The 26,060-nt window shown below is 33.4% G+C and overlaps 5 protein-coding genes across 5 annotated transcripts; 3 read left to right on the forward strand and 2 right to left on the reverse strand.

Annotated features, from left to right (window-relative positions):
* Positions 1-911: 911 nt before the first annotated feature.
* LOC139089827 (proline-rich protein 2-like) lies at positions 912-3,747 on the reverse strand. The gene is made up of 5 exons (XM_070639450.1): positions 3,509-3,747; positions 3,239-3,434; positions 2,666-3,173; positions 2,421-2,522; positions 912-2,365 (listed from the first exon to the last, which is right to left on the reverse strand). Exons 1-5 carry the CDS (start codon positions 3,601-3,603, stop codon positions 1,644-1,646), a joined length of 1,623 nt encoding a protein of 540 aa, XP_070495551.1. The 5' UTR covers positions 3,604-3,747; the 3' UTR covers positions 912-1,643.
* A 184-nt stretch (positions 3,748-3,931) lies between these two features.
* On the forward strand, positions 3,932-8,512 carry LOC139089994 (nuclear exosome regulator NRDE2-like). The gene is made up of 6 exons (XM_070639659.1): positions 3,932-4,067; positions 4,121-4,243; positions 4,324-4,899; positions 5,389-5,538; positions 5,731-6,212; positions 6,278-8,512. Exons 1-6 carry the CDS (start codon positions 4,058-4,060, stop codon positions 8,453-8,455), a joined length of 3,519 nt encoding a protein of 1,172 aa, XP_070495760.1. The 5' UTR covers positions 3,932-4,057; the 3' UTR covers positions 8,456-8,512.
* Positions 8,513-9,127: 615 nt separating this feature from the next.
* Positions 9,128-16,932, forward strand: LOC139089996 (relaxin receptor 2-like). The gene is made up of 14 exons (XM_070639660.1): positions 9,128-9,267; positions 9,962-10,047; positions 10,512-10,659; positions 10,906-11,012; positions 11,099-11,181; positions 11,251-11,322; positions 11,383-11,595; positions 11,657-11,728; positions 12,027-12,098; positions 12,160-12,231; positions 12,292-12,357; positions 14,690-14,829; positions 15,358-16,045; positions 16,125-16,932. The coding sequence occupies exons 1-14, from the start codon at positions 9,180-9,182 to the stop codon at positions 16,462-16,464; spliced, it is 2,247 nt and encodes a 748-aa protein (XP_070495761.1). The 5' UTR covers positions 9,128-9,179; the 3' UTR covers positions 16,465-16,932.
* Positions 16,933-18,283: 1,351 nt separating this feature from the next.
* On the forward strand, positions 18,284-20,012 carry LOC139089943 (uncharacterized). Its single transcript, XM_070639600.1, has 3 exons — positions 18,284-18,647; positions 18,715-19,457; positions 19,537-20,012. The coding sequence occupies exons 1-3, from the start codon at positions 18,515-18,517 to the stop codon at positions 19,696-19,698; spliced, it is 1,038 nt and encodes a 345-aa protein (XP_070495701.1). The 5' UTR covers positions 18,284-18,514; the 3' UTR covers positions 19,699-20,012.
* LOC139089942 (uncharacterized) lies at positions 19,901-25,903 on the reverse strand. Its single transcript, XM_070639599.1, has 6 exons — positions 25,804-25,903; positions 25,643-25,740; positions 20,966-25,585; positions 20,797-20,904; positions 20,323-20,736; positions 19,901-20,245 (listed from the first exon to the last, which is right to left on the reverse strand). Exons 1-6 carry the CDS (start codon positions 25,834-25,836, stop codon positions 19,990-19,992), a joined length of 5,529 nt encoding a protein of 1,842 aa, XP_070495700.1. The 5' UTR covers positions 25,837-25,903; the 3' UTR covers positions 19,901-19,989.
* Between the last annotated feature and the right edge of the window lie 157 nt (positions 25,904-26,060).

Raw genomic sequence — 26,060 nt, forward strand, 5'->3', positions numbered from 1 at the left:
ATAGTTCATCCCGAAGGACACAAATTAAGGAAGGCTCCTCTAAAATTCTTTGACTAATGTCAAATGGAAGTCACCTCCAAATCTGGCATTTGTTATTAGTAAAATTGGTTTATTGGAGCACTTAAAGCTCTATGACGGAACCTACTTCATTTGTGTCTTTCGGGAATGTGAAACTGCATGACATGAATTATTAGAGCTTATTTATTGCTTCCTAGACGTTATGACTTTGTCTCCGACTTTGTTGAAATTTGTAAATATTCATTCGATTCAGGGTCGGTTCCTGAGTGGACTAAAATATGATGACAAGTTAGTGTCCAGTTGATGACTAGTTCTAACATGCTTTTTTCCACTCAGGATTAGGGTGACGAAATGTGGATATTCTGCATTCTGGCAGTTAATGCTTGATGGCCTTTCGGAAGTTTACATTGATATCATTACATCAACAACTGCATATTATTTCCTATATTGTCTAACGCAACCCCAATAAGTAATATTTTCCCATAAAGCAATAAATTACACCGGAAATGTATGCAAGCAGCCAAAATCCACCCCTCAAATAGTTTCAATGCCTTCAAATTGTGAAATAAATATTAACACAGGTAAGAGCATTCTCTGTAAATGGTAAGCCACGCATATTAAACAAATTATCGACCACCATCGATATAAGCAGGGTAAACTGTTTTGACATCTGAAGTACACATATACAGGCGGAGTGAAAAATTATCATTACATGTTAAGAATATGATTAATGAATTTTCCATTATTCTGTTTGTTCGTCAGGTGCTCTTTTTTTGGCAGTCAGGCAAGCAAGAAGAAAAAAGGTCAGAGTATAGATAACAAAAGGTTAATGCAAATCGCGGTGTAAATGGCATGGCATGCAACAAATGGTTCCATTTTTTTGAAGCAAAATTTCCTTTATTAACGTTTTGTTCTTAATGTAAATCTACAATAATTTGTTCAAATTCCTTCCATTCTGATGTATAAAATATAAATTATTTTCACAATAAAAAAGAGACAAAAATTAATAAAAATATTCAACTAATTGATTCCTCCCATCCTTCATTAAATTAAAGGACATCCAATACAAACAATTAGGAGACAAAAAAATACTTTAAATCGTTGCTATTCTCACATTTCCTTTCAAGTCATCCCTAACAGACAAAGAGCATACTTCCATGATACAGAAAGACCACTACGGTACCTAAAATGTCTCTATGCCTGTTAGGGCATTAATAATCATAAAATACCAAAAAAGAGTTATCATTGATGGATGGCCAGTTTTCTAGTATAACAAATGCTTACTATGTTGTCTGAACAGTTGATTTGTCATGATTATTGACAATAATTTTCAATCTGTACGTCAGCAACAAAGTCTCTAAAAACAAATCCTGACCATCTTTACAAACTTTATACTAGTTTTTTTTTAAGATTCTTATTATTTTAATTAGTTTACACAACTTTTACAGCATAGTCGTCTTGTCATTATTATTATAGCAGCTACCGTCAATTCTACTTCTTGATTGATACCAATGTCAGTTATAATAGTAATGAAACAAGAATTATAGGTAGTAAATATTATTAATAAGTCAAGTCAATTTCAATTAATCATTCGATCCGATTCCTATGCATTTTTCGAGTTCTCCTTACTGTGGAGGTCCATAATAATTGCCATAATTTTGTCCTGGTGCTGGTGGTCGTTGATAATTCGGATAATTTGGATTATAAGGTTGTGCTGGCATTGGTGGTGGATATCCTTGAGCTGGATAATGCTGTGGTGGTGGATAAGTGTTTGGTGGATATCCAGCTTGATGTGGTGGATATTGTGGTCCGGCTTGTGGTGAATATGGAACAGGAGGGAAATTCTGTGGCTGTCCACTGACTGGAGGTTGATAATTTTGTTGTGGCTGTGAAGTAGGAGGTGCGTTTGAAACAGGAACTGGTGGTCCTTGTGCAGGATATGGAGAAGCAGCTGCAGATGCAGTCGAGATTGGTGGATTTGGGACTTGAGGATTTGGAGATGTTGCTTGTGGACTTGCTTGATTTGTATTAAAATTAGCTGGTGGATTATTTGCTTGAGTACTTGCCGGTGAAGGGACTGGGCCACTAGACGTCACAGGAGGTGTTTGTTGAACTGGAACCTGTGGTGGTTGTTGTGCATTTATCGGTGGATTTGGATAAGGATAAGCTTGTTGATACGGAGGTTGGGCTGGAGGAGCATATGGTTGATTAGGAGGAATTTGTCCTTGATATCCAGCTGGTCCAGGATATGGAGAATATCCCATTGGTGGTGGAGGTCCGTTTGCAGGAGGTGGATATTGGCCTTGTTGTGGTGGATATTGCGGATATTGGCCATAAGGAGGTTGACCTTCATAAAAAATCAATCAGTTTTGAACATATCTCATTGAATTCTATAAATTTACCTTGATGATAAGCCGTTGGTGACTGATAAGGTTGATTTGGTGGCCCGCCGTGATATGGCATATATCCTCCTTGATACGGTGGCTGTCCTTGTGGTGGATATCCTAAAATACACTCAAACTCATAAGTAAATGTTCTTATTCAAATATCTAAGTCATAAGACGTGATACGGTGTCGATATAAAAAGTAAGTTCTTCTAAACTCAAACCTCTTTCAATGTATTTGATAAATTTAAAGTAATTCATACCTGGATAGTGAGGATAAGGAGCTCTTTGCTGATAGGGTTGTTGTTGCTGTGGTGGTGTATTTTGAGGAACTGGTGGTTGGACATTTTGCTGTGGAGCTGTAGCAGGAACAGCTGGATTATTTTGCTGTGCGGGACCTCCACGATTCTGAGCTGGCTGAGGAGAATTCGTTTGAGCTGGTTGTGCCTGTGTTGATGGTGTTTGTGAGCCTGGAGTTTGAACTCTATATGGCTGATTTGTAGGCGTTTGAGGGGCTGATGGATTATTTTGAGGAACTGAACCTGGAGGAATTTGCGGATTATTATTTGGGGGTTGAACAGGACCTCGATTTTGAGGGGGTTGTGGTGAATTATTCGAAGATGGCGGTTGGGATGTTGGAATCTGAGAATTCGGACCAGATTGAGCCATTTGTTGTTGTGGAATCATTGGTTGCATAGGCGGTCCATTATAATTAGGCTGATTTTCATTCATTGGTGGCATTGGACCTCCTTGTTGTAATATATGCGGTGGCTACAAATGGATACAGGAAATAATTAGTCAATGAATCATCAAACATATTTAAAATAACATCATACAGGCAACAGTTGAGACATATTTTGAGTTGAATCTGCTAATGACGCTAAATATACGAGATTACGATGAAGAGCTTGCTGATGAGACATACATTCTTGCGCTTTTCCCATATTCTGATAGTCTTGGATTGTCTGGATCAATGTGCAATTTTCATCAAGAATTTTCTGTATTTGTGCGGAATTAGGTGGCGGACCAGGTCTGAAATAATTAATATTATTAGTCTAATTAAAGCCGAAAGACATATTAAATGTGTTAATTCAATATTTTTATACCTTTGTTGTTGTTGTTGCTGCTGCTGCAAATCTCGTTGTTGCGGAGGCCCGCGATTTTGCGGTTGATTTTGACTCGGCGAATAAGCTACCGACATTATTATCACGTTTAAAGTACTCTAAACAGTCTAAGTAACTAGTCTATGATGAATATAATTCGTTCTATATTCAATTTATGCGTAAATTAATTTATTTTCGACAACAACTTTTCAAAGAGAAGCTAGAAAATTGACTTTTGTAACACCTTGTGCGGCTTATGTAGCTTAAATTAAGCAAACTGTTGTGATGTGAGACAAGCCACAAAAACAAAACATCCAGAACCTTTTAATTCAAAACGAAATATGAACAAAAACGTACATTAAGCCAAGATACAGTTAATTAAACTTTAAAAATATCATAGTATTAATTAAATAAATGTAAACAAAGTAGAGAGTGTAAAGAATAAGAAGCGACTATCCCAAATTACACAACTTCACGCTCAAATTTATCCATCACATTTTTTGTTATTTTTTATGAAAAAGAAATTTTGAGTTTTTCGCGTCACAAAAAATCATGAGCGAAGGTAACTATAATTAATAAAAACAGAGTCTATAACACTAATTGAATGTTTTTTAGAGTATGATGTGATCATAGAACGTCAACGCAAGGAGAAAAAGGACTTGAGAGAGAAAATTATTGCATTAAAACGGAGTGAAAAGGGAAGTAAAAAGGATAAGAAAAAATTACAGGATGAGATTGGTAAGTTAGGCATTTAACAAGCATATACTTAATTAAGTTAAATCAATCAATCATTATATCAATGTCCATCAATTAAACAGCTCAAATGGAAAAAGATTTAATCGATAAACATGCAGAGGAACTATCGAAACTTAAAATTGAAGAAGATAATCCAGTAGAAGAGGTCGAAGAGGCATCCAAGTCAGACGATGGCAATGCAAGAAAGTCAAAGGCACAGAGACGACGTGAACGAAAAGAGCAAGATAATAAACGCCGTGAAAATGACATACAGCAGGGCGAAGAGGCCAATAAAACATCCGCGAGACAGCTCGAGTCCAAAGCTATCAATAGAATATTGAAATCACGAAATCTCGTTTTGTATCATATCAAATCTGATGGAGATTGCCTGTACAATGCAATAAGGCATCAGCTGGAATGTTGCGGTATTTATCATAGTGTTGAATCATTGAGAAAAATTTCGGCCGATTATATTCGCGCAAACAAAGATGAATTGATCTTCTATATGCCAAGCTCTCGAGGTGACGATATTATGTCGCAAGAAGAATTTGACGAGTATTGTGATCAAGTCGAAAAAACAAAGGCATGGGGTTCACAAATCGAAATACAGGCTCTGTCAAATAGTCTAAAGCTCAAGATTGAAATCTTGCAGTCCGAAGGTGAGCATGACATTATACAGTGGCTTTAGTGACATTTTGTTAACATCCAGTGGTTATTTTTTAATATAACTGTCGGTTTTCTTTTCACTCTGGATCTTTAATTTTGATTAATGAGTTCCAATTTAAAATGTCACAAAGACGGTTGACATTTGTGCATAAATTTAGAACAAAGTAGACTTATCTGACCGCAAAATGAGATTATTTAGAGTACAGTCTACAATTTTCATGCAAAACTGATAGCTTCGTACCACATTTGTTAGCATTCACAACTCAAGTGCTAATTATATCAACAAATTTCAAAACTCTTTTCATTACACAGCTGTTTTCAAGGAAAACAGACCTGAAATACTTGAATTTTTATGTCTATCAAGTTATGCTGTAGAAAAAAAATATGTTCTGGATCTCAAAATATCCTATCTGAATCATGCCATAATATCCTAAAAATAACATTGAAATGTCCTTCAACTAATCACTGCATTCAATTTACAGGAAGACCTACAATATCTGGCGGGGATTACATTAATCGGCCACATCTTATTGTTACTTATCACCGTCATTTCTATGGCCTGGGTGAACATTACAATTCAACTAGTTCAAAAGCAACCAATAACGATCACAACAATCACCAAAATGATCACCATGAATAAAGCATGAGCATGAAACATACAAAACAAATAATAAATACATAATACAAAAGAAAGATATGATTAATTTTCCAATAAAAAAACGGTTTTTTTAAATGTTTGAATTTTTCCCTTATCCGCGGAATTAACTGCGGCTTATGTTAATTAAAATAATTGTTTTTGAAACTTGAGCAATAGAATTAAATTTATTTATTTTTAAAGATGTTTGCAGCATACAGAAATGATGATGATGCAGAAGAACCGAAAAAGCCTGAATTCGTTCCACATACTTCATTTCAAGATAATTCAAAGGCATTAGTTAAAGTTATTTCATCAGATAGCAGCGAAAGTTCAAGTGATAGCGAAGATGATCAGCCAAAAGCCATTACATATTACAAAACTAAGCCACAAAACACAAATACTCAACTGTATTACTTTGATAAAGATTACAGAAGTGAATATTTAAAATTGGAATCATTACCAAAACGAGTACTTCCACTGTACAGGATCCTACGACGATATGCATACTATGGCAAGCGAAAGAAGTTCAGGAGATATTATAAAATAAAGGATAAGACTTCTAAAAAGTCATTGGATGAACCAGAGAATGATGAAGGGCAGAAGATGAAGCTATACCTGAATCAAAATCCAAATGATGTCGAGAAGTGGATAGAATACATAAACTATACAGTAAGTTGTTTGCTATATTCTAAATCTCATTAAAGTTAATCAATTTTGTTATTTTCTACTTCCAGGACATAATGTCAACATCTCAAAATGACAAGTCTGAGAAGGCAAAGCTAGAAATAATTGAGAAAGCGCTATATTTCAATCCTAGTAATCTGAAATTAACGGAAATTTATCTTTGGACTATTCCAAACGTTTACACGAGTGATGTAGTCATCAACTTAATACAGGACTTGATTGCAAAAGAACCATACAATGTCATATATTGGAAGCAATTGCTAAATACTTTTACTAACTCAATGGGCTGTGATGTCGAGAAAGGATTAAAGGAGTATGAAAAGGCATTTAGAATTATTCAAAAGACCCACGATTCCGACTTTTTAATCCTTCAAATGTTCAAAATGTGTTGTTTGTTCTTAAGACAAGCTGGAATAAATGAACAATTTTTCGCAGTTATTCATTTAATGACTAGCATGAACATAAATGAATCAAGTGAATATGACAGAATATTCTACACAAATGAGATCCAAAATCCTCATCTGTTGGAATATGAGGAACTAGTTTTATCATCAGACTTGCCAATGAATGAATTATGGTATCGAATGGAAACAATCAGAGCTATTTGTAACTTCCTACCGGTTAAAGTATCATTGAATACAAATCAGGAACAAATGCAAGACCCTCAAAGATATGTGTTTAATGAAGACATCTGCAATTTGGTAGTTCCATTAAAAAATGCTAAAGCTTACAACTTTGATCTTTTAATCATTGTCTTGAAGCTGCTTAAATTTCCGTTGCCTTACTATGAAATTAAAAACGAGCTGTTTGTCACAGATGATAATGAAATGGAAGATGGAATGAACTTCCTGTCAGTTTTATTAAGGCACACATTCTCATCAGAGAATTTTAATAGAATATACTTTGGAATTATTAAGGATCTCAACATATCTCCGAATTATCTCAGCTTTAATGTCGAGTACGAGCCATTCTTGAACTGTATCCTTAAGATCCTTGAAAGCTGCTCAAATTCCTTCAATGACAGGCAGAACAAGCTAGTATTAATCTTATGGCTGAGACTTCAACGACTGATAGTCATTATCGATCAGTTAAAGTTAAAAGTAGAAAGAAAGGAACAAGATCCAGTAGAATACACAAAATACAAGAAGCAGATCAAATCAAAAGTCAAGAACATCCTAAAAACATCAAAATACCAAAATGACTTAAATATCTACACAGAATATGCCTTAATTGAAGCTACTTTAGGTGATGACGAATCATGTGATAAAATTCTAAAAATGGCAATGGGTGCTGCAATCGACAGTCATCAGCATGATCCACAAAGTGAACTAAACTTCTACCAAATTTCACTGCATTATTGTGAAAGGAAGCTGCTTCAAAATAAAAAGGAAGCATGCTTAACACAGTTGAGAGCTCTGGTTGGACATAATGACAATCCACTAAGCTACTTCGAGTCCAAAATCCAGGAAATTCGTGATGATGACAGTTCTAATGAGATTGAGGATTACTTTCTGCCAATAACTAACAAATTCAACTTAATTAAGGCTAAGGCTTATTATCAGCTACTGACACAAAACAAAAAATCGGCATTACTTGCTGTTTTTGGACACATTGATGCTATTAAGGAGAAAAACTTGCTAAAAGAGAAGTTATACGAGCTTTATGTCGAAATTTTCCATATAAAAGTAAACGAAGAACTAGCGAATATGAAGAACTACATGGAAGTATTGTCAAAAGCTTTAGCTGAATATCCAAAAAATATTTTCATCATGCACACAATCGCTAGTCAATATTCACTACGATGGTTCGACATTCGTAAGCTGTTGCTTAAAAATCCCACAAACGAGTCAATTTTCTACCTGCTTATAGCATCCAAGTATCGAGAAGAACAATTTGTTGGTGACGACGCCAAAATTTATCAGCACAGGATTTATAATGCTATTGATGGATTAATGAGTAGAAAAGTTCAAGGAATCTCATCAGTTCTAACATGGAGGCTGTATCTTCGAGCAGCATTTAACTATGACTTTACAAAATGCAAGACAATCCTTTATCAGTTACTTGACAATCATCCGATGAATAAGCAGCTATATTTGGACGGTGCAAGATATTTACCGGAAGAACATTCTCAACTTCATGACTTGATTATTGAAAAGGGATTGAGAACTCATGCGATAGCAGAGGAACTTGAGATATTAAGAGCTAGTTCTATGCATGTGGGGGCTTAAAAATTAATGTCAACTGTCAAAATTGAATTTAAATTTTCAACCCAAAAATTTTTGAAATTTTAAATTCAAAATTTCCGTTAAAAAATAAATTTATTCTGTATTTAAAAAGCAATTAAAATCTCTATTATTTACACACTTTCGCTTATAAATGATTAAGTAATTAACATAGTCTTATCGTCTATATCGCTAATACGATCTGTTCTGTCTGAGAATTACGAATACCTGTATGCTCATTTTCTCCACGTGCTTCCGTTAATTATCGTGAATTTCTCATCAAATATCGTTTGTTTACATGCTATCGCGCAGGATCTAGCCGAACAAAATAGTTCAATCGGTAACTGTTGTTCTTATATAAACACATGCTGGTGCTTCACGAGCTTTCAGTCATCTGTTTCATATTGCACAAAACGGGTTAAAAAACATCCAAAAGCGACAAAATACAGTAAATTGTTTGTTTTTTGACATAAAATGCGGTGTTATAAATTAATTCAGCATAGAAATATTATTCATAGGAAATAGTAGTGCTTTCATACTAACGACCCACATGACTTCTTTCAGAGTCACTTTAAAAAAATACAAAAGTGTTGAAATTATTTTTAAAAAAAGATTAATTTAAAAATACCTTAAAATTTTACACATGTGTAGTGAATGTTAATTAATTAATTAAATTTCCCTTAACCATCCCCAAAAGTTTGTTTTTTGTTTGTGATTGTGACTTGCTAAAATGTCATATAAGAGAACTTTAATCATTGGATTTGCATTTTTTGGATTAATTTTATTAATTGCAGTTGCCACTTACTATATCTCCCTCGGTAAGGAACTGATAGATTTAAAAAGTCATTAAAGGATCGTTTGGATATAATGTAATGCTCTAACTGTGTAGAATCTAACATTAATGGTTACATTTAATGTTGTACATCCTGCAACATAAATTCATTCATTAATGATGTACATCATTATGGAATCTGAAAATTGCATGGCTTGTTTTCTCCACGTGCAAGATTTAGAACCTTGACTTTCATATTTCATGTCTACACTACAAATCCGCTCTGCAACAGTTGCATGGTCAAGTCACAAATTCTGTGTCACAAACACTCTGTTGTATGACCATGCCACATTTTGTTTGTCACGAACACTCTGTTGCTAATCAAGCCACAACTTATGTGTCACAGACACTGTAACATGACCAACTAACTACCAATTTTCTGAGTTCGAATCCATTACGTTTGCCTAGAGTACAGCCATGCAATTTCTGTTCCTTAACACCTTCTATCTTATCGTTACGTAATATACAAACGACCCTACGTGTGGAAAGAGTCAAACCATGAATTAGTATTTAAAATGATATCCACAGACATCATCATTCATTAATCAATTCCTTTTTTCCATGTTTGATGGATCAAGTGAACTTGAAAAGCTTTTAATTGAAAAAAATTTCTTTGACCTTTCCATTTTCAACCGCACTTGAAAAATAAAGATTTACATTTAAACTGTTATCACACATAGGTGAATGCACAAGTGGATATCTCGCATGCGACAACGGAAAATGTATTCCTCAGAAGCTTATATGCAATTTCAATCGGGATTGTCTCGTATGTATCCTTCATTCAATTGCTCATCATTTTTCATCCAAGGGATGGAACTTTTTGAAGTTTTGGGAATCAAGGCATAAGTGAAAGTTTAGAAGCTTTAGAGGAAGGGATTTATTGGAACTCGTAAAAAATTTCCACTTTCCCTTTTAAAATTGTCAATGTCCTGAATTTATCTATCATAGAAAACTCTAAACATCGAAAATGATTATGCACGAACAGAAACAGAAACGAATCTAACAGCAATTTCCTGTACATTGCTGCTCGTTTTTGATTTCTTTAAAAGCTTCAAATGTAAACTTTCACCACATTTAATGAACATCCAGCTAACATTTCCGAACTAAAATATTTTCAATATCCATTTGAGAGAACTCTAATGGCTAATCGAAGATGCATTTATCAAAAAGTTCCATCACATACCAAAAAGATCTTTAAGTAAAAAATAATCCATTGAATGTTTATTTAAGGATGGAAAAGATGAAAATTCAACAATGTGTGGTAACTTCTATGGATCAAATGTAATGAGACAATCCAATGATAATGAAGGAATGAAGATATTTTATGCACGGCTAAAATTTTATAACATAACTGTACATCAGTATGGCAGAAAATGTAGTAAGTAATCTTAAGGATGAACATTAGGCGGACCACAAGGAGCTGTTCACAAATGACGGCAATAATACCCACTCTCGACCTATCTATGTGTCGATCAATAGTTCCTATCCTTCCACTTAACTGTCCACCAACTCAGACATTCCCACATCATCTTCCCTTCCTCTACCTTATACTTGAAGTCACTTGCGAACGATCCCTAACAAAAATAAAAGAAAAATACTAATTAAAATTCGCAAATATTTCTAGTACTTGATGAGGATGAAATTCCACAAGGATGTGACTGTGTCGCTCTCTTCCAAATTAATTGTAGGAATGGCAATAGAACGAGCATTCCACAAACATTTCCCACGAATGTGAGTTTATCTTCTTTTATATCTTTACTTTAGTTCAACGACCATCCATGTTTTACATTCATGTATTCCATTTTTCGTACACATAGGTCGTGAGGATTCTTCTGAATAACAATCGAATTAACCTTGATTCAAATGACACATTTGGGGCATATGGAAATCTCTCCTACTTGTAAGCATGACGTCACATAAGTTATATTTTCCCACCAATTGTTATACAAAATAATCTAAATGCTTTAAGGGATTTGGATAACAACGCGATATCGCATATTCCATCACGATTCTTCCACCGTAACACAGAATTGCGAAAATTGTAAGTTGATAGAGCTTTAATGATGATCCGCAGAACCTTAATGCTTTTGTATTTACACAGATTCCTGAGAAACAATCGAATCCGAAGGCTTCCGGGTGATTTATTCAAGTCTACAATTTTACTCCGATGGTTGCTTATGAGCAACAATTTCATTGAAGATTTTGATACAAATATTTTTATAAACTTAAGGCATCTCCAGTTCTTAAAACTAGACTACAATAAGTTGACATTACGTTATATGAATTTCCCTGAACTTCCAGCTCTTAATGAACTGTAAGTACTGCAATTAATGTTTTTAATTGAAAGGATTCTAATTGGCTTGACTTTTGTAAAGATTTCTTGACAGCAACTACATCATGGAGATCAGAAAGGAGCATATTGTCAATTTGTACAATTTAACCTTAATGTAAGTTTTTTTTACTATTCAATGCTAAAGCTTTATGGATAATTAAAGGATTTCTCGGAAGTTTTCAATGTTTTTGACGTAAAATATAAAATAAGACAAAGATTCTCAAATTGGTCACTGTATCTTAACAAGTTCATATTTTAGAGCTCACTTAGATGCCGTGACAACCAATTTGAGATTCGCTGTTCTGAAAAATCCAAAGAATGAAAATAGTTCAAATGTGTCTAATATTAATTGGCAGTTGCCATATATTATTGTCATTAACATGATTCTTGTTCTTAATTTAACTGCTTAATAGATCACTGCGAAATAATCTCATCCAGTCAATCGATGAATCCACATTTACTCATCTCAATGAATTGATAGAATTGTAAGTATATAATTGTTTAATACATGACTTACTTCACAGTTAACTGCGTCCTATTTCACAGACGCTTATCTGGTAATCCCATCACAAAACTCGACAGCGGAGCTTTTCTGAATCTCAAAAAATTAAATGCACTGTGAGTTTCAATTCTTATTGACATCATGCTTAATTGTGCTGAAAATTCTATTTCATCTAGGTACTTGGATAATATATTCGTCGACATAGATTACGACATACTCTCAACTTTAAACGTTTCATTGCTGTAAGTAAATTATATTTGCCATTTCTTCTTACATTTGACTTTTATGAATGAAAGAAGTTCTTTTCTCATGTGAGATATAAATTTTGTTTATGCAGTCAAACTCAAATCCCAAAGCTTTTGTTTTGAGAACCTTAATATTAATTAAAAGATGTAATAACAAATTTGAATCTTAAGTTTTGATGAAAATTTTGTACGAGTTGACTATGATTTTTGTTAAATGATTTGGAAACTGTCTTATGGACTCAAAATGTGCAGAGTCATCTGCCTTTAGTTCAAAGATTCATTCAGACTGACTGCTCTTTAAACAATTAAAACATTCATCTCTTGCTCTTAAAGAGGAATCACACCAGAAATTTTCTGTCTTGTAACGGACATTTGAAATTTGAATAATATTTATTGTGCATAGTAGCAAACCCCTTTTCGTACAAAAGTTCAGTCTGTTTTTGAACTCCGAAGAATAAACATCTAATTTATTTATAAAAATCCGTATAGAAGTAATTTAATTAAATTACATTTACACAATTACAAAATCTTGCCTATCTCGTGTTAAAGACATTCTCAAAATGCTTGAAAATAGCATGTAAGCCGGTAGTATCCCAAAAAATTGAAAGCATAAAATTAACAGGTTTTATTAGTCACCGAGGCATTGTGCACAAGATTCTTACTCTAAACAATTATTCCAATTGTTGCTGACTTTTTTAATCTCACCCAAAATAAAGTCTTTAAGTTCACTAACTTATTTTCATCTCAGCACAGTACATGAACATTCTTTTGTTCAAATTTAAATCCTTTCACTCGGTTGCCACATTTAATTTCGATTATTCTATATGAGATAAAGAAGCACTTTGAGATTGTTTATCAAGAAGTAGAAAAATTGTCAAGGTGGATAATTATCAATTTTTCTAATCCTATACATGACCCAGAAAAAGTTTGTTACATTATGGAGCTAAATTTGTCAATGATTAATTGGATCTAATTCTTCACGCTTCGCGCTTTGTAAGTTCATGATATTCTCATGGCATGAACGATGAAAATCAGTGTCTAAAGACATATTCCTAGAATTTAATCATCTTTGCATCAGTGGCACTAAGTAAAGTAAAATTCAAGGGAGTCATAAAAGGTTACTACATCAATATAAGATTGATCATAACTATAAACATAAAGTCCAATAACAATAAAGCATCCAAGTGCATGAATCATATATCAGATTATAAACTCAAAGTGCAGCATAAATCGCAACTGCATCAAAAGTGTCATAAATCCATTCCTAATATCCAATAAACTTCTCACTTGATTGTTCCTTAAATCAACTGTGACTTGAAGGAATTCAATCAATGAAAATCTTAGTAATTTTAGTTGCACGATTAATTCTGACAAAATTTAAGCTCTTCCAATCGCTCACTGACTTAGTAATGAATATTTAATAGTTGAACATCTTGTCTTTCTTCTTCTTCCTCCTACGAATCCTTTATTTTCATAATTATAAAGAAGAAGACTGAATATGAGAATGAAAACTTTATCAATTATAATTCGTCATAATTATTCACTGTCTAGTCGTACTGGCAGATAAATAGAAAATTTGAATTACAAAGGAACTGTCATGAATGAACTTGATTTTGGAAATTTTTGGGTACGGTATACGGTGTTTAGTTTCATAAGTTTGAGTTGTACTAGGTCGTGTTTCGTGTTTACTGCAGCTTATCTGTTCCTGAGTTAAATGCATGATTGGGGGTGTTTAGTTATGACGTCTGTCGTTTTGAGTATTTTAAGGACATTTTCCAACACTGAAGCTCTTTTGACATACCTGGGCTCTATTACCCTTCCAAGTTAAGTTCAGTCGTGACCTTCTTCAGTCTGCAATCCTGAATTGCTCGTGAAGAGGGGTCAGGAGGTTTAAGACAATGAAAGGACGAAGAGTCAAAAAATTCCATTATTGGATAGACATCACTTGCAAATAGTCCCTTTAAGGATACTCAGGAAATATCATGAAATTTGATCGATTGAGTAATAATCCCTAGAATTAACAACTCTCACTCTTTTGTGGATTACTATTAATCCCTATAATAAATACTCATGCCATAAAAATACACAGTGATTTCCACTCCTATTTAAGCATTAAAGATTCTATCAAGTCTACAGCAAATCATTCATTTATCAAAACAGAACGACTTAGGACGAATATTCAATAAGTATCACGTGACAAAAGAACTTAACTTTTGTCACGAAAATTGGTGACTGTCGACATAAATCACATATTTTAAGTTTCCATTAATCAAAAATTTAAAACTGCATCACTGACTTTAATGAAAATATTCTTTTACTTTCGTTGCAGAAGCTTGCGAGGAATTCCTTATGACAGAATTAATTTTAATGCCATTCAGAAAATACAAAAGCTGGAGCATATTTATTATATGAAATTTGTATACTGCTCCAATACAGCTTTTGTTAAAAAATGCTATCCTAAAACAGACGGTAAGTTGCCGAGGAGCAAGAGTTATGTCATGTTATGTTCTTGTCGTCTGAGAAGTGAAATCCTTGGTAGGGAATATTCAAATGAGACTTTCTTGTACTGCTTTATTTTTTGGACATTGCTCATGCTGTGACAGTGAGATTATTTTGATAGATTTATTGCTTTAAGAGAATTGAGTATTCCAACGGTTATTTTATATTTAAATTTTATTAAACTGTAATTAGTTGTTTTTACCCTTTTAAAGTTGTTAGTCCCCTTCATATAAACAGTCTGATTTAGAACTTCATAGAATAAACATCTCATTAATCAAATAAGGACAGTATATCGTCGAAATATCAGTTCACCATCATCCAATTTCCAATATCCTTGTGCTACTCGGATATTAAAGTCATTTAAAATTCAGTATGAGGAGTTCGAAATGTCTCAGAATATTTGCTACATATTATTCCTTGAAAACTGCTTACGAACATTATTTTCGTACTAAATTAACATGTCTTATTCCCTTTTATCTTCTCTTTCCATCAACTTAGGAATTTCGTCAACATCCGATTTGTTGACTAAACCAAGTTTACGTTATTCTGTGTGGATTATGGCATTCTTGACCTGTGTTGGAAATGCATCTGTATTATGGCGTAGATTGCATGATGAGAATCGTTCAGTTAGTATTGTAATACGTAATTTGGCACTATCTGACATGATAATGGGATTTTATCTCATCATTATTGGATACATGGATAGTCGTTACAGGGATGTATATCACGAAAATTCCGGCAATTGGGTCAAATCATGGGAATGTGCACTGTCTGGAATGCTTGCGATGACCAGCTGTGAAGTTTCCATCCTAATTTTAACATTCATGTCAATTGAACGATTCCTACTCATATCAGATCCATTTGGACACCGTAAACTTGATACCAAAAGTGTTATATTCTGTCTATACGTAATATGGCTAGTTGGCATATCCATTGCCATTTTGCCGGTTATACTATTTCATTCATCAACGAAATTTTATGGTGTTTACAACAGTGGAACTTGCTTCCCCTTTTTCATCGAAGAAGTTTATTCGACGGGATGGATTTATTCAGCATGTATTTTCTTAGGGATTAATTTCCTCCTGATCGTTTTAATTTCTGTACTTTACACATCCCTTCTCTTCTCAATTTACCGTACACGACGTGCCACGAGCTTAAATTTCATCGATTGTGAATTTGCTATAAGGTAAATAACAATACAGTTCAACTGATTGTTTTACTTATTATCTTATCTCTTCCGTCATGCTGCATATTTTCATCATCAGGTTCTTCTTTATCGTACTTGCGGATATGTGCTGTTGGGCTCCGATTATAGGAATGAAGATTGCAGCTTTTTACAAGGCTGAAATATCAGGAGATATCTATTCATGGATCGTCGTCTTTATCTTACCATTTAACTCAACTGTCAATCCATTTCTATTTACATATACAACGCCAAAATACCGTGATCAAATCAAATCAATATTTATGAAACATAAAGACTCAGATAAAAAGAAGCAGGATAGTAGCTCAAATCAAATAACTGCCGATGATTCTCAGACAAAAGTGAGCTTACTTTACAACTCAAATGGATCAATCTCAAAATGGAAATTTTTTACTAAATGAGAATTAATTAACAGTAAAATATACAAATTGTAGCTTTTTTGGAAGGGATTTTTACTGAAAAACGAATTTACATTTTTTTATGTATTCATGTCATATTCATATTATTATATATCAGGCAAGTAATAAAGTCAATATACGTAAATTATTTGCTGTTGGATGCACTTGCTGAGATGGTAATCTTGGAGCTGGATGAAGGATGTAATTCAGAAACCAGAGGAATGTTGATGTAACCTAAAAACAGGACTTTAGATGCAAAGATCGGCACGAAACTCAAACTGGACTTAAGTCTTCCTTTCAATAGTTACGTAAGCCATGATCAGTAACGCACACAACATCCAGTCAATTAAAATGAATTACATCTTTATCCAGAAACTTCTTAAGTTGACCATGAAAGGTCACTTCACTTATTATCCTCCGGAAAATGCATCAGAATAATTAAGAAGCTCATTGCCATGCCATGCCATACATATACGTGTATTAAATTGTATTATGCAAATGAAAGTAAAATTATGATAATAAAAATGTCCAAAATGTTAAATAACTTTTATTTTAATCCTTTATGACAGACTGTTTTATTAAAATTTTCAGCATCATCAATTGAGAGTATAAAATTCTTGGCCATGAAAAGCGAAATTGAATATTGGATATCCTCAAAATTTTATGAGACACAATATATTGTTCTCGAAATGACTTCTTATGAGTATGTCTGAGTTTTTAATAGATCATATAAAAGTAATATACGGTTCCAGTGCATTCTAGACAAGAATTGATTAAGGTACAATTGTTTTCTCATTAAACCGGCACATTACATTTGGGTCATCGTGTAATAGAATTCGTTTGCTTTTATCTTCTCGATTTACAGATTCTATTCAATTCTCCAAATCGCAGTAGACTTTGCCATCATTTAAGTGCATATTTTTCACAGCAAACAGATTAAATTTCACCAAAACAATATTATTTTTTTGTCCACAGAAAGTGGACTTATAATTGATATTCAACGACCTATAGCAACAGTATTTCCTTTATGATGTTCTTATGACAAATTTATGTCTGCGTCAGTCTCAATAATATTATGCATAAATAACAGCCTTGCCAATGAACTTGTTTGAGACTTTTAATGCCCATGCATAGATACTGTTTGGTCATTCATGACTTTGTTTATCGCATATAATGATATCAGTTGTTAAAAAAATTCTATTGATGCATAAAAATTCAAATTTTTTATTTTATTTGGAATCTTATGGACATTTGAACTTGACAACATATTTTTGTCCTTTTATATGGAATTTAATCTCTTTAAATAGATTTTTGAGATTATTGAAATTTTCTTGGTACCAACTCAATGTTGGTACTTCTGTGAAAGTGTTGAAAATATATCAAGAAACATGTCTCCCAAACAACTTAAATTTCCCGCCCAAACATATGAAGTTCAAATTTTGAACTTTCACTCCATTTTGAATCCAGAATTTCCGTTAATTTTCTTTTGTCTTGAATTTCAATTTTCAACATAAAGACAGTTCTAATCAGTTCCAACAGTATGCTAACCAATCTAAAGTGTATCCTGAATTTTATATGACTAATGATACAGAAATACAAGGTACATGGAAACTTCAAATTAGTAAGCTTATCACAATACTTCATAATCTACAACACAGATCAATTTTTAAAGAAGCAACAAATTTTGCCTCAATAAGTTAGATCAGAATGCCAAAAATCCTTAATTAGTTAGATAAATATTTTGGCGCGTTATTTTATACCAACTCAAATCCTAACGGTCAAAATAAATTCAAATTTATACAAAAAAGTCGTCGAAGTATTTTTAAAAACAATACTTCTTAAAATTTCTTGATTATAGTATAACTTGAAAAGTACGTAGTTTTATAGCAATCAGTATTTAGTAAACAGTTAATAAAGTGGTGGCTTATCGTGTGATAATCGAGAATACCAGAAAATAGCTACCGGTATCGAAAACTTTAAGCCTTAGTATTAGACGTTTTACGTTAATCCTCTTTAATCTCTCTGTGTCAAAAATTTTCAATAAATTCTCAAAATGAACGAATCAGCATCAAGAAAACGAAATCGTAGTGATAATTTTGATGTGGATGACATTGAGTTGTTGCTTGGTTTGGTCAATGAACATTCGGATATGTTAGATTCGCCAAAAATAGAAACTAAGAAAGAAGGTAAACGACTTATCTAGCTATTAATTGATTACAGGAAACTTTATCAGTTATTTTAACTTTATCATAGGATGGGATATCATACATAATAAGTTTAATGCAAATTGTACGGGAATCAAACGAGACATGAATGCATTGAAGTCAAAAGTAAAGAATATGAAGGCACAAAGTAAGAAAGTAAATATGAAGCTAGAATTAAACCAGCAAGATCCATTAGCTGATAATCAGTCGAACACTGCGCTGAATGGAGAAAATGGTAATGAAACTAACGATGAAGATGAATATGAAATGGACATGAGTCAAAATGATGAAGACACAAAGCCAGTTATTAGCCAATCAAGCAGCAATGGAAGCAATAAAATCCGGAAACGATGCAAGAAATTTACAAAAGAGGAATGCGATTTGCTTCTTTCATTACATGAAAAATACTGTTCCAATTTGGATACATCATCTACAGCTAATTCTGTTAAGAAAAGGCAGGAAGCTTGGGATAATCTCACAGTTGAATTCAACGACTTACAATCTAGTGGCGTTACGAGAGAATGTAATGAATTAAAAATCAAATATAAGAACATTAAAGCACTAAGAGTAAAAACAGAACCGATGGAGCCACAAACTATAGTTAACAGCATAGGAATTTTCAACGAGTCAGACTCATCAGGCAAAGCAACCGTTGAAGATAGAAAGATTCTCACTACACGACCAATTCGTTCTCTACAAAATCCACCAGTAACAAAGACATTTGCAGATATTGGAAACTCAACGGCCACAAACGACTTGTATTATGATGATGATGATGAATATGAGGAAGACGTAAGTCTCCTGGCATATATATTTTTATACATGATTTATTGTAGCTTACGAAATATTTTTGATTCATTATATGTTGCAGTTCAATCGGCCTACCCATAAGCAGCCATCACAAGAAGACAAAGAAGTAGAAAAAGTTCGTAGAGAAAACATCCTCCTTAAAAATTCAGTCCTCCGTAAGAAAGAACGATTATTGGAACTTCAAATAGCTTTGGCTGAAAGAAATCTTCGACGACATCTGTAATATAATTCACAAGACATCAATCATTTCTCATTAAACTAGTTGTAAACCTGACGATGTCATATTTAATAAGGAACCGAAGAGGAAGGGTACAGGAAAAAGTGAAATGCAAAGCAGCTGCAAGCAATTTGAAGGATAAGACTAAGTTTAGTTATTTTTAAAGTATATTTTATTAGTGTAAATAATATTCATACGATAAGTTTGCAATATTATCAGTTGATTATGACAGAAGATAGTTAAGGATTACATGTAAACCTAACACAAAAGGAATAAGAAAAGTAAAGTAAAAAAAGATTACAAATCTTCCTCAATTAAAACTCGACGTGTGTTAATCTGCAAGAATTTTTCAGTGTCAAACAGCACAAGCTCAACCAGCATTAATCCTTTCATTTCGCCGAGATTTGTGTGCGGCTCTAGAGAGTATGTATATTCATTTCCTTCAATCGATAGATTTCTGATTGAAATATCGTCCAAATAGCTGTCCACACTGATCTCAATGTCCACCGTATCGTCTGATAAGAAGCATCTCTTTCGAATCATGTCGTATTTACTGGAATAGAAAAATTCAAATTTGACCGTTAAATTTTTAAATATTTTTTGACCGTTATTTTTCAAAAATCTACTCACTATACAGGATGAACTTTGAAAACAGCTTTATATTTATTAACAATATTAAAGAAGTTATTAACTGTTTCATTTGCTTTCACCACATTCGCTTGATAATAATCCACAAACGTAAATAATTGATTGGATGAGCTGCAGATTGATGTAAAATTATCAACACCGTGAATTGCTCGATGAAATTCTCTCCTTGATAATCCGTTTTTCATAGTCGTGCTCCAAGGTTTACGGAAATCAGGATCTAAATACAGCATCACATCTTTGAAAATTATTGGAATTGTGCTTTCATCAGCTTCCGTTAGGTATTGCTGGCATATAAAGTTCAATGTGAACATGCTCATATTCTTGTGTGTAAGCTTGAATCTTCCTTTGTACCAGAAAAGTGTATCCAAGTTCCAATATTTCGACAAATTTTCATCCCTAGATAGAAATGACAAATTAATTAATTAAGGTAATTAAGGAGATGATTGATGCTCTTACGTTCTGAATTTATTGTTCAGCAGTTTCTCAAAGTCAATCGTTTCTGGAAACACTGGAGCTATCACGGGTCGTCGGAGTTCTATTTCCTTTAGCATTTCGGTTTCCATGCTGTAAAATATGATATAATTAAATGAAGATATTTAAGGAACATGAAAAGCTTCAAACTTACCATTCAATATAATTTTTAATCAAAAATTTCTCTGAAGGAATTTGTGGAAAGTGTGTTGCTTCAATTTCCTTCTTCAATCGACGTCTTTCCTCTGCTTTGTCATTGTGTTTTTGACGCAGTTCCTTGATTTTATTAAGCAAGTATCCCTCTTGATTCTGTGGATATCTTGGTATTTTGATTGGCTCGATTTTCAGCTTTTCTAGATACTCATCAATTTCCAAACGTGGCTTTGGACGATCCTGTTGCTTAAGATTTTCAACTAAATTATCAAACATGTTGTTATAGTCAGGAACTGGTGATGGAATTTTCGATTCTCTTCTTTGTCTCATTTTCACCTCAAATGGAACTGATTGATTTAATGGGGAAGCCTTGACAGTCAAATTCATGAAATCTTCTATTGCTTCATCATATCTTGACATATTACTTGCTTCATTGCTAACAGGAATCGATCCTGAAATATCCTGAACACATGGATTTGACTCATCATCGATCATATTCAATAAATCTGTGTCTGTTATGTTGTGCCATTTTAATGATTCTCTTTTCATTACTGTGAATGTCTTCCTGCGATCATTTGATTCTACTTCTGTTTCTACAGTCGGTGATTGCTCAATAAATCCAGAAGATCCACAAGATCCTGAAACGTCCATATTATTAACAAGATAACTTGTTTTGCGTTTGTTCTCAGCTATTACACCCGATACATCCATATTATTTCGCATGTAAGTTGTTGCTCGTTTCTTATGCAGTGGAGATTCTCTTACTTCCATTGACATGTTCTGATCTATGTCATCATTATTAATTTGAATTTTTGGAGGTAAATTACTGTTTTCTGCTTGATTTTTGCTCTCAGTTCCGGAAATGTCCATTTTACCGACATTATAAGTTGTGACTCTAGATTTTGGAACTTCCCTTTTAGCTTTTGCAATTTCCCTAGGTGATACATGAACCTCATACTGTCTTTGGACTCTTAAAGTTGCTGTATTTGAATGTTCTGGCATGTTAAATGATGCTTCAGCTCTTGAAATTTCCATCTGATTGACATTATAAGTTGTTGCTCTATTTTTAGTTGATACCGTATTTTCAAGAGTCATATCTGCATTATTATTTACAGACTTTACTTCATTGACTGGATTTTTAACCACAAATTGTTTTAAAAATTCATCTGTTGCTTCAATTCCTGAAATATCCATATTGAAATTTGTTGCTCGCTTCTTATCAGTTGCTGCAACTGTAACATTCATGTCATTTGGATTGTAAGTTGTTGTTCGATTCTTATTATTAGTAACTGTTGCATGCTTATTCTCTGTCAAATCATCCTTAAGTTCCATTGACATATTCTCATCATTATAAATCTGAATTTGCGACTTGGTATTGTGTACGATTGATTCTCTCGTTTTTTGAGCCTGTAAATCAGCATCTTCACATCCAGTTACATCCATATCATTCGATTTATAAGTTGTGACACGTTTTTTCGGTTCTTCTGTACTTTTTTGTAGACTTCGATTAATTATAGCCAGTTCTTTTGGTGACACATGAATTTGATAAGGTGCCGAGATCCTCAAATTAGAAGTGATTGAGTGATCAAGATTTTTGGGATGTTGAGTCGTTTCTCCAACAATTGTCATATCCATTTGATCCATATTGTAAGTTGTTGCTCTACTTTTGAATGATCTTGAATCATGGATCACGTCTGACTTTATTTTAGGTATATTTGCATTAGTTTCAGTCATGTCCTTCATTATGTGAGATGTTGGTTCTGCTCTAGAAACATCCATTTGATCGGAATTGTAGGTTGTTACACGACTGTTGTATGACTTTTTGGCTGGTTGATATGACATTGTACCAACATTTGTTACATCCATTTGATCGATATTATATGTTGTTGCGCGACTGTTGTATGACTTATGAGCTGGTACATGTGACATAGTTTCAACATTTGTGACATCCATTTGATCGGCATTGTAGGTTGTTGCGCGACTGTTGTATGACTTTTTGACTGGTTCATGTGACATCGTTTCAACATTTGTGACGTCCATTTGATCAATATTATAGGTTGTTGCTCGGTTTTTAGTGGCTTGATTATCAATTGTCTTAAGAGTTTCATTTGTTGGATTAAAATTGAGTTTTGTTGCTTCCATCATCAACGATTTATGAAGTCTTACATCTCGTGGCACAAAATCTGTTATATCTTCTTGACATGGCGAATATAAATTCTCCATAGGTCTATTTTCCTCACCTCTAGAAACATCCATATCATTCAAATGATAGCTTGTTGCACGCTTTTTATCTGTTGCTGCAATTGAAACATTCAAGTCATTGTTGTTGAACGTTGTTACACGCTTATTTCGAGTTTCTTCTTCAATTGTTATACTCTCGTCAGTGTAAATTTGAATCTTTGATGTCGATTTGACACTTTTAATTACAGAATCTCTTAGCACTTCTGGTTGTCGTCCAGTAGCAGTTAATTCACTACTAGAAAGATCCATATTATCAACATTATAAGTTGTAACTCGTTTTTTGGGTTCTTCGATGTTTGTAGGCACTGTATAAGACTTTTCTTTTAGTTTCGCCATTTCCTTTGGTGACACATGAATTTCATACGATTTCTGAAGCTTTAAACTTGCTGTATTTGTATGTTCAGGATTTACAGGTGAGTTCATTCTTGAAATATCCATTTGATCGACATTATAAGTTGTTGTACGATTTTTACCAGACTGGTTTCCTAAATCTTCTTTAATTCTTGACACATTCTTGTGAGACATTTCCAAATGCGATTTTCTTAGCATTGGAAACTCATTTGGATCCTCAATTGTAGGTTCAATGCCGGAAATTTCCATTTTATTTTCGTCAAATGTCGTCATTCGATTCTTATAAGATGTTGAGCTCTTCTGTAAGTTTTCAAATGTCGTATCTGGTCCTAAATTCAATGACTTGTGTATCTTTGATGGTTCCTTGTACATAGTGTCAGAAATATCCTCTGGAAATGGCGAATTTATAGTACTTGATGAGCCTAATGTAGCATGAGGATTCTTCAACAATTTTGCAGCTTTTCTCTGAATTTCCGCAGTAGTTTCTAAGGATCCGCCAGTATCATCAATATTTGTTAATTCCATGATGAAATTTGTGGCATTGCATGTATCATTATTGCTTAATGTTGACCGTTTTAAAGATTTTTCTACAAAATCAAAATCAACAGGTTTAAGTTTCATAAGTTGAATGTTTCTAGCCACAGAACAGCTTGCATCATCGTCATCCAGTTCAAAAAAGGACTTTTGTACTGCAGATTTGTCATTGCGTTTTTCTGTGCATGTTTCTTCCATTTTATCTGTGAAAATTTCGTCTTTTGACGGAACTGAATTAGTTTTTACTTCAGGTTTAACGGAAATGTCCAGATCACCATCACTTTGTGCCTTATTATTTGCTTCTAACGTTTCATCCATTTTGATTTTATCGAAAATTGTTTTCCGATTATCATCTTTGTGATTTACTTCTAGTTTCATAGAATCATCATGAAATATTGTTCTCCTGACTGTCTTAGGCTTTTCATCTTCATCGTCGTCTATTAATCCAATTTCCTTGAATATATCTGTGGATTTTCTTAACGACATTGGTCGAGAAGCGGAAAATAAAACCTTCTGGGCTGATCTCACTGGTGTGTGTGTCTTCCCCAAACAGCATAGATTTTTTGAAGGTGTATCTGATACCATCATTTCAAATAATTCATCAATTTCTTCTTTTTGATTCTCTAAAGCCGCAGGTTTAATTGGAGGTGAATCATAGCACTGTGGCTGAAAATTGAATGTTTTTGGTAGTTCTGGAACTTTGAAAATTGTAGGTACGATCGTAGACACTGACTGTGGCTTTTCTAAAGCTGGTGATTTAAATATTGATGTTGTGATTTTAGGAATTGATGCCTGCTTGAATGCTGTTGGTTGCTTTCTCTCATTTTTAGCGTCAATTTTCTTCTCTTGTGAAGTTTTATGTTCAACCGATATATTCATATCTACTGGCTTTGCAATTGTTTTACGAAGTGTTTTAGTGGATTTGAAATTTTCTTCCTTTTCATCGTCTTCAATGCTTACACTAACATTGTCATCCATTTCTGAAGGACTCAAGAGCACTTTATCCTTGATTATTACAGATAGATTTGAGTTTTTATGATAGAATACCATTTTTCTTGGCGAAAGAACTTTTTCGGGCTTCTTGCCAGGAACATTTAAGTGCTTATTGGTAATGTATGAATTATCCAATGGCATATTTGTTATGTTTAAATTATCTGTTCCATAATTTCTAACTCTTTTACGTTCACTTGCATTCATGTCAACTGTAGTCAACTCAATTGAGCATCCAGAGTTTGATGCTGAACTTAAATTGTTTAAACTGGATCTTTGCTCATCGCTTATTCTTGGGATAATCTTTTCTACCATTAAATTCTCTTTTTCAGATTCATTCATTGATGCAGCTTCATGCGTTGTCATATTAATTGTGGTATGACTGAAATCGACACTGATTTTACGCGATGTTGATGATCCATCGCTGGATCCTTCAGATTTTGCAACGGAAGTTTCATATGTATTTCCCCAAATTGTTACATTCTCCTCACACTGTGTAAATTCCCTATAAATAATAGAATTAGTAACATTCAGCTAACAACTGATGATAGATAATACTTACTTAACTTGTTTCTTTTGCGAAAACTGAGCTCTCTTTGGAAATTTACTAACTGTTATCTCTGTTGGATCATCTTCTGTTGATGGACGCTTTTTAAGAATCTGTAATGAATTTAATTTGATTAATTAGTGTGAATTTATTTGTTAACTATCATATTTACTCACAGAAGTTCTTCTTTTCTTGTTTATTTGATTCATTTCACTTAAATTTTCTTAATTTCTATTTAATTTTCTTATTTCAGACGGTTTTTGACGGTTATTATTGTTTGAATTTCGAGGGAAATATGCTAGGCAAAAATAATTCAAATTCAAATTTTATTTTGACCGTTATTTTTATTCAATATTTTAGTGAGAAAAACTATGGAATAAGAAAGAGAGAAAAACACAATAAAGTGTTTTAATCAATTTAGCAATGAAAAAAT

The sequence above is a fragment of the Chironomus tepperi genome, unplaced genomic scaffold, assembly GCF_022539635.2.
Source record: "Chironomus tepperi strain 1889 unplaced genomic scaffold, CSIRO-AGI_Ctep_v1 contig_196, whole genome shotgun sequence".
Taxonomy (NCBI): Eukaryota; Metazoa; Arthropoda; class Insecta; order Diptera; family Chironomidae; genus Chironomus; species Chironomus tepperi.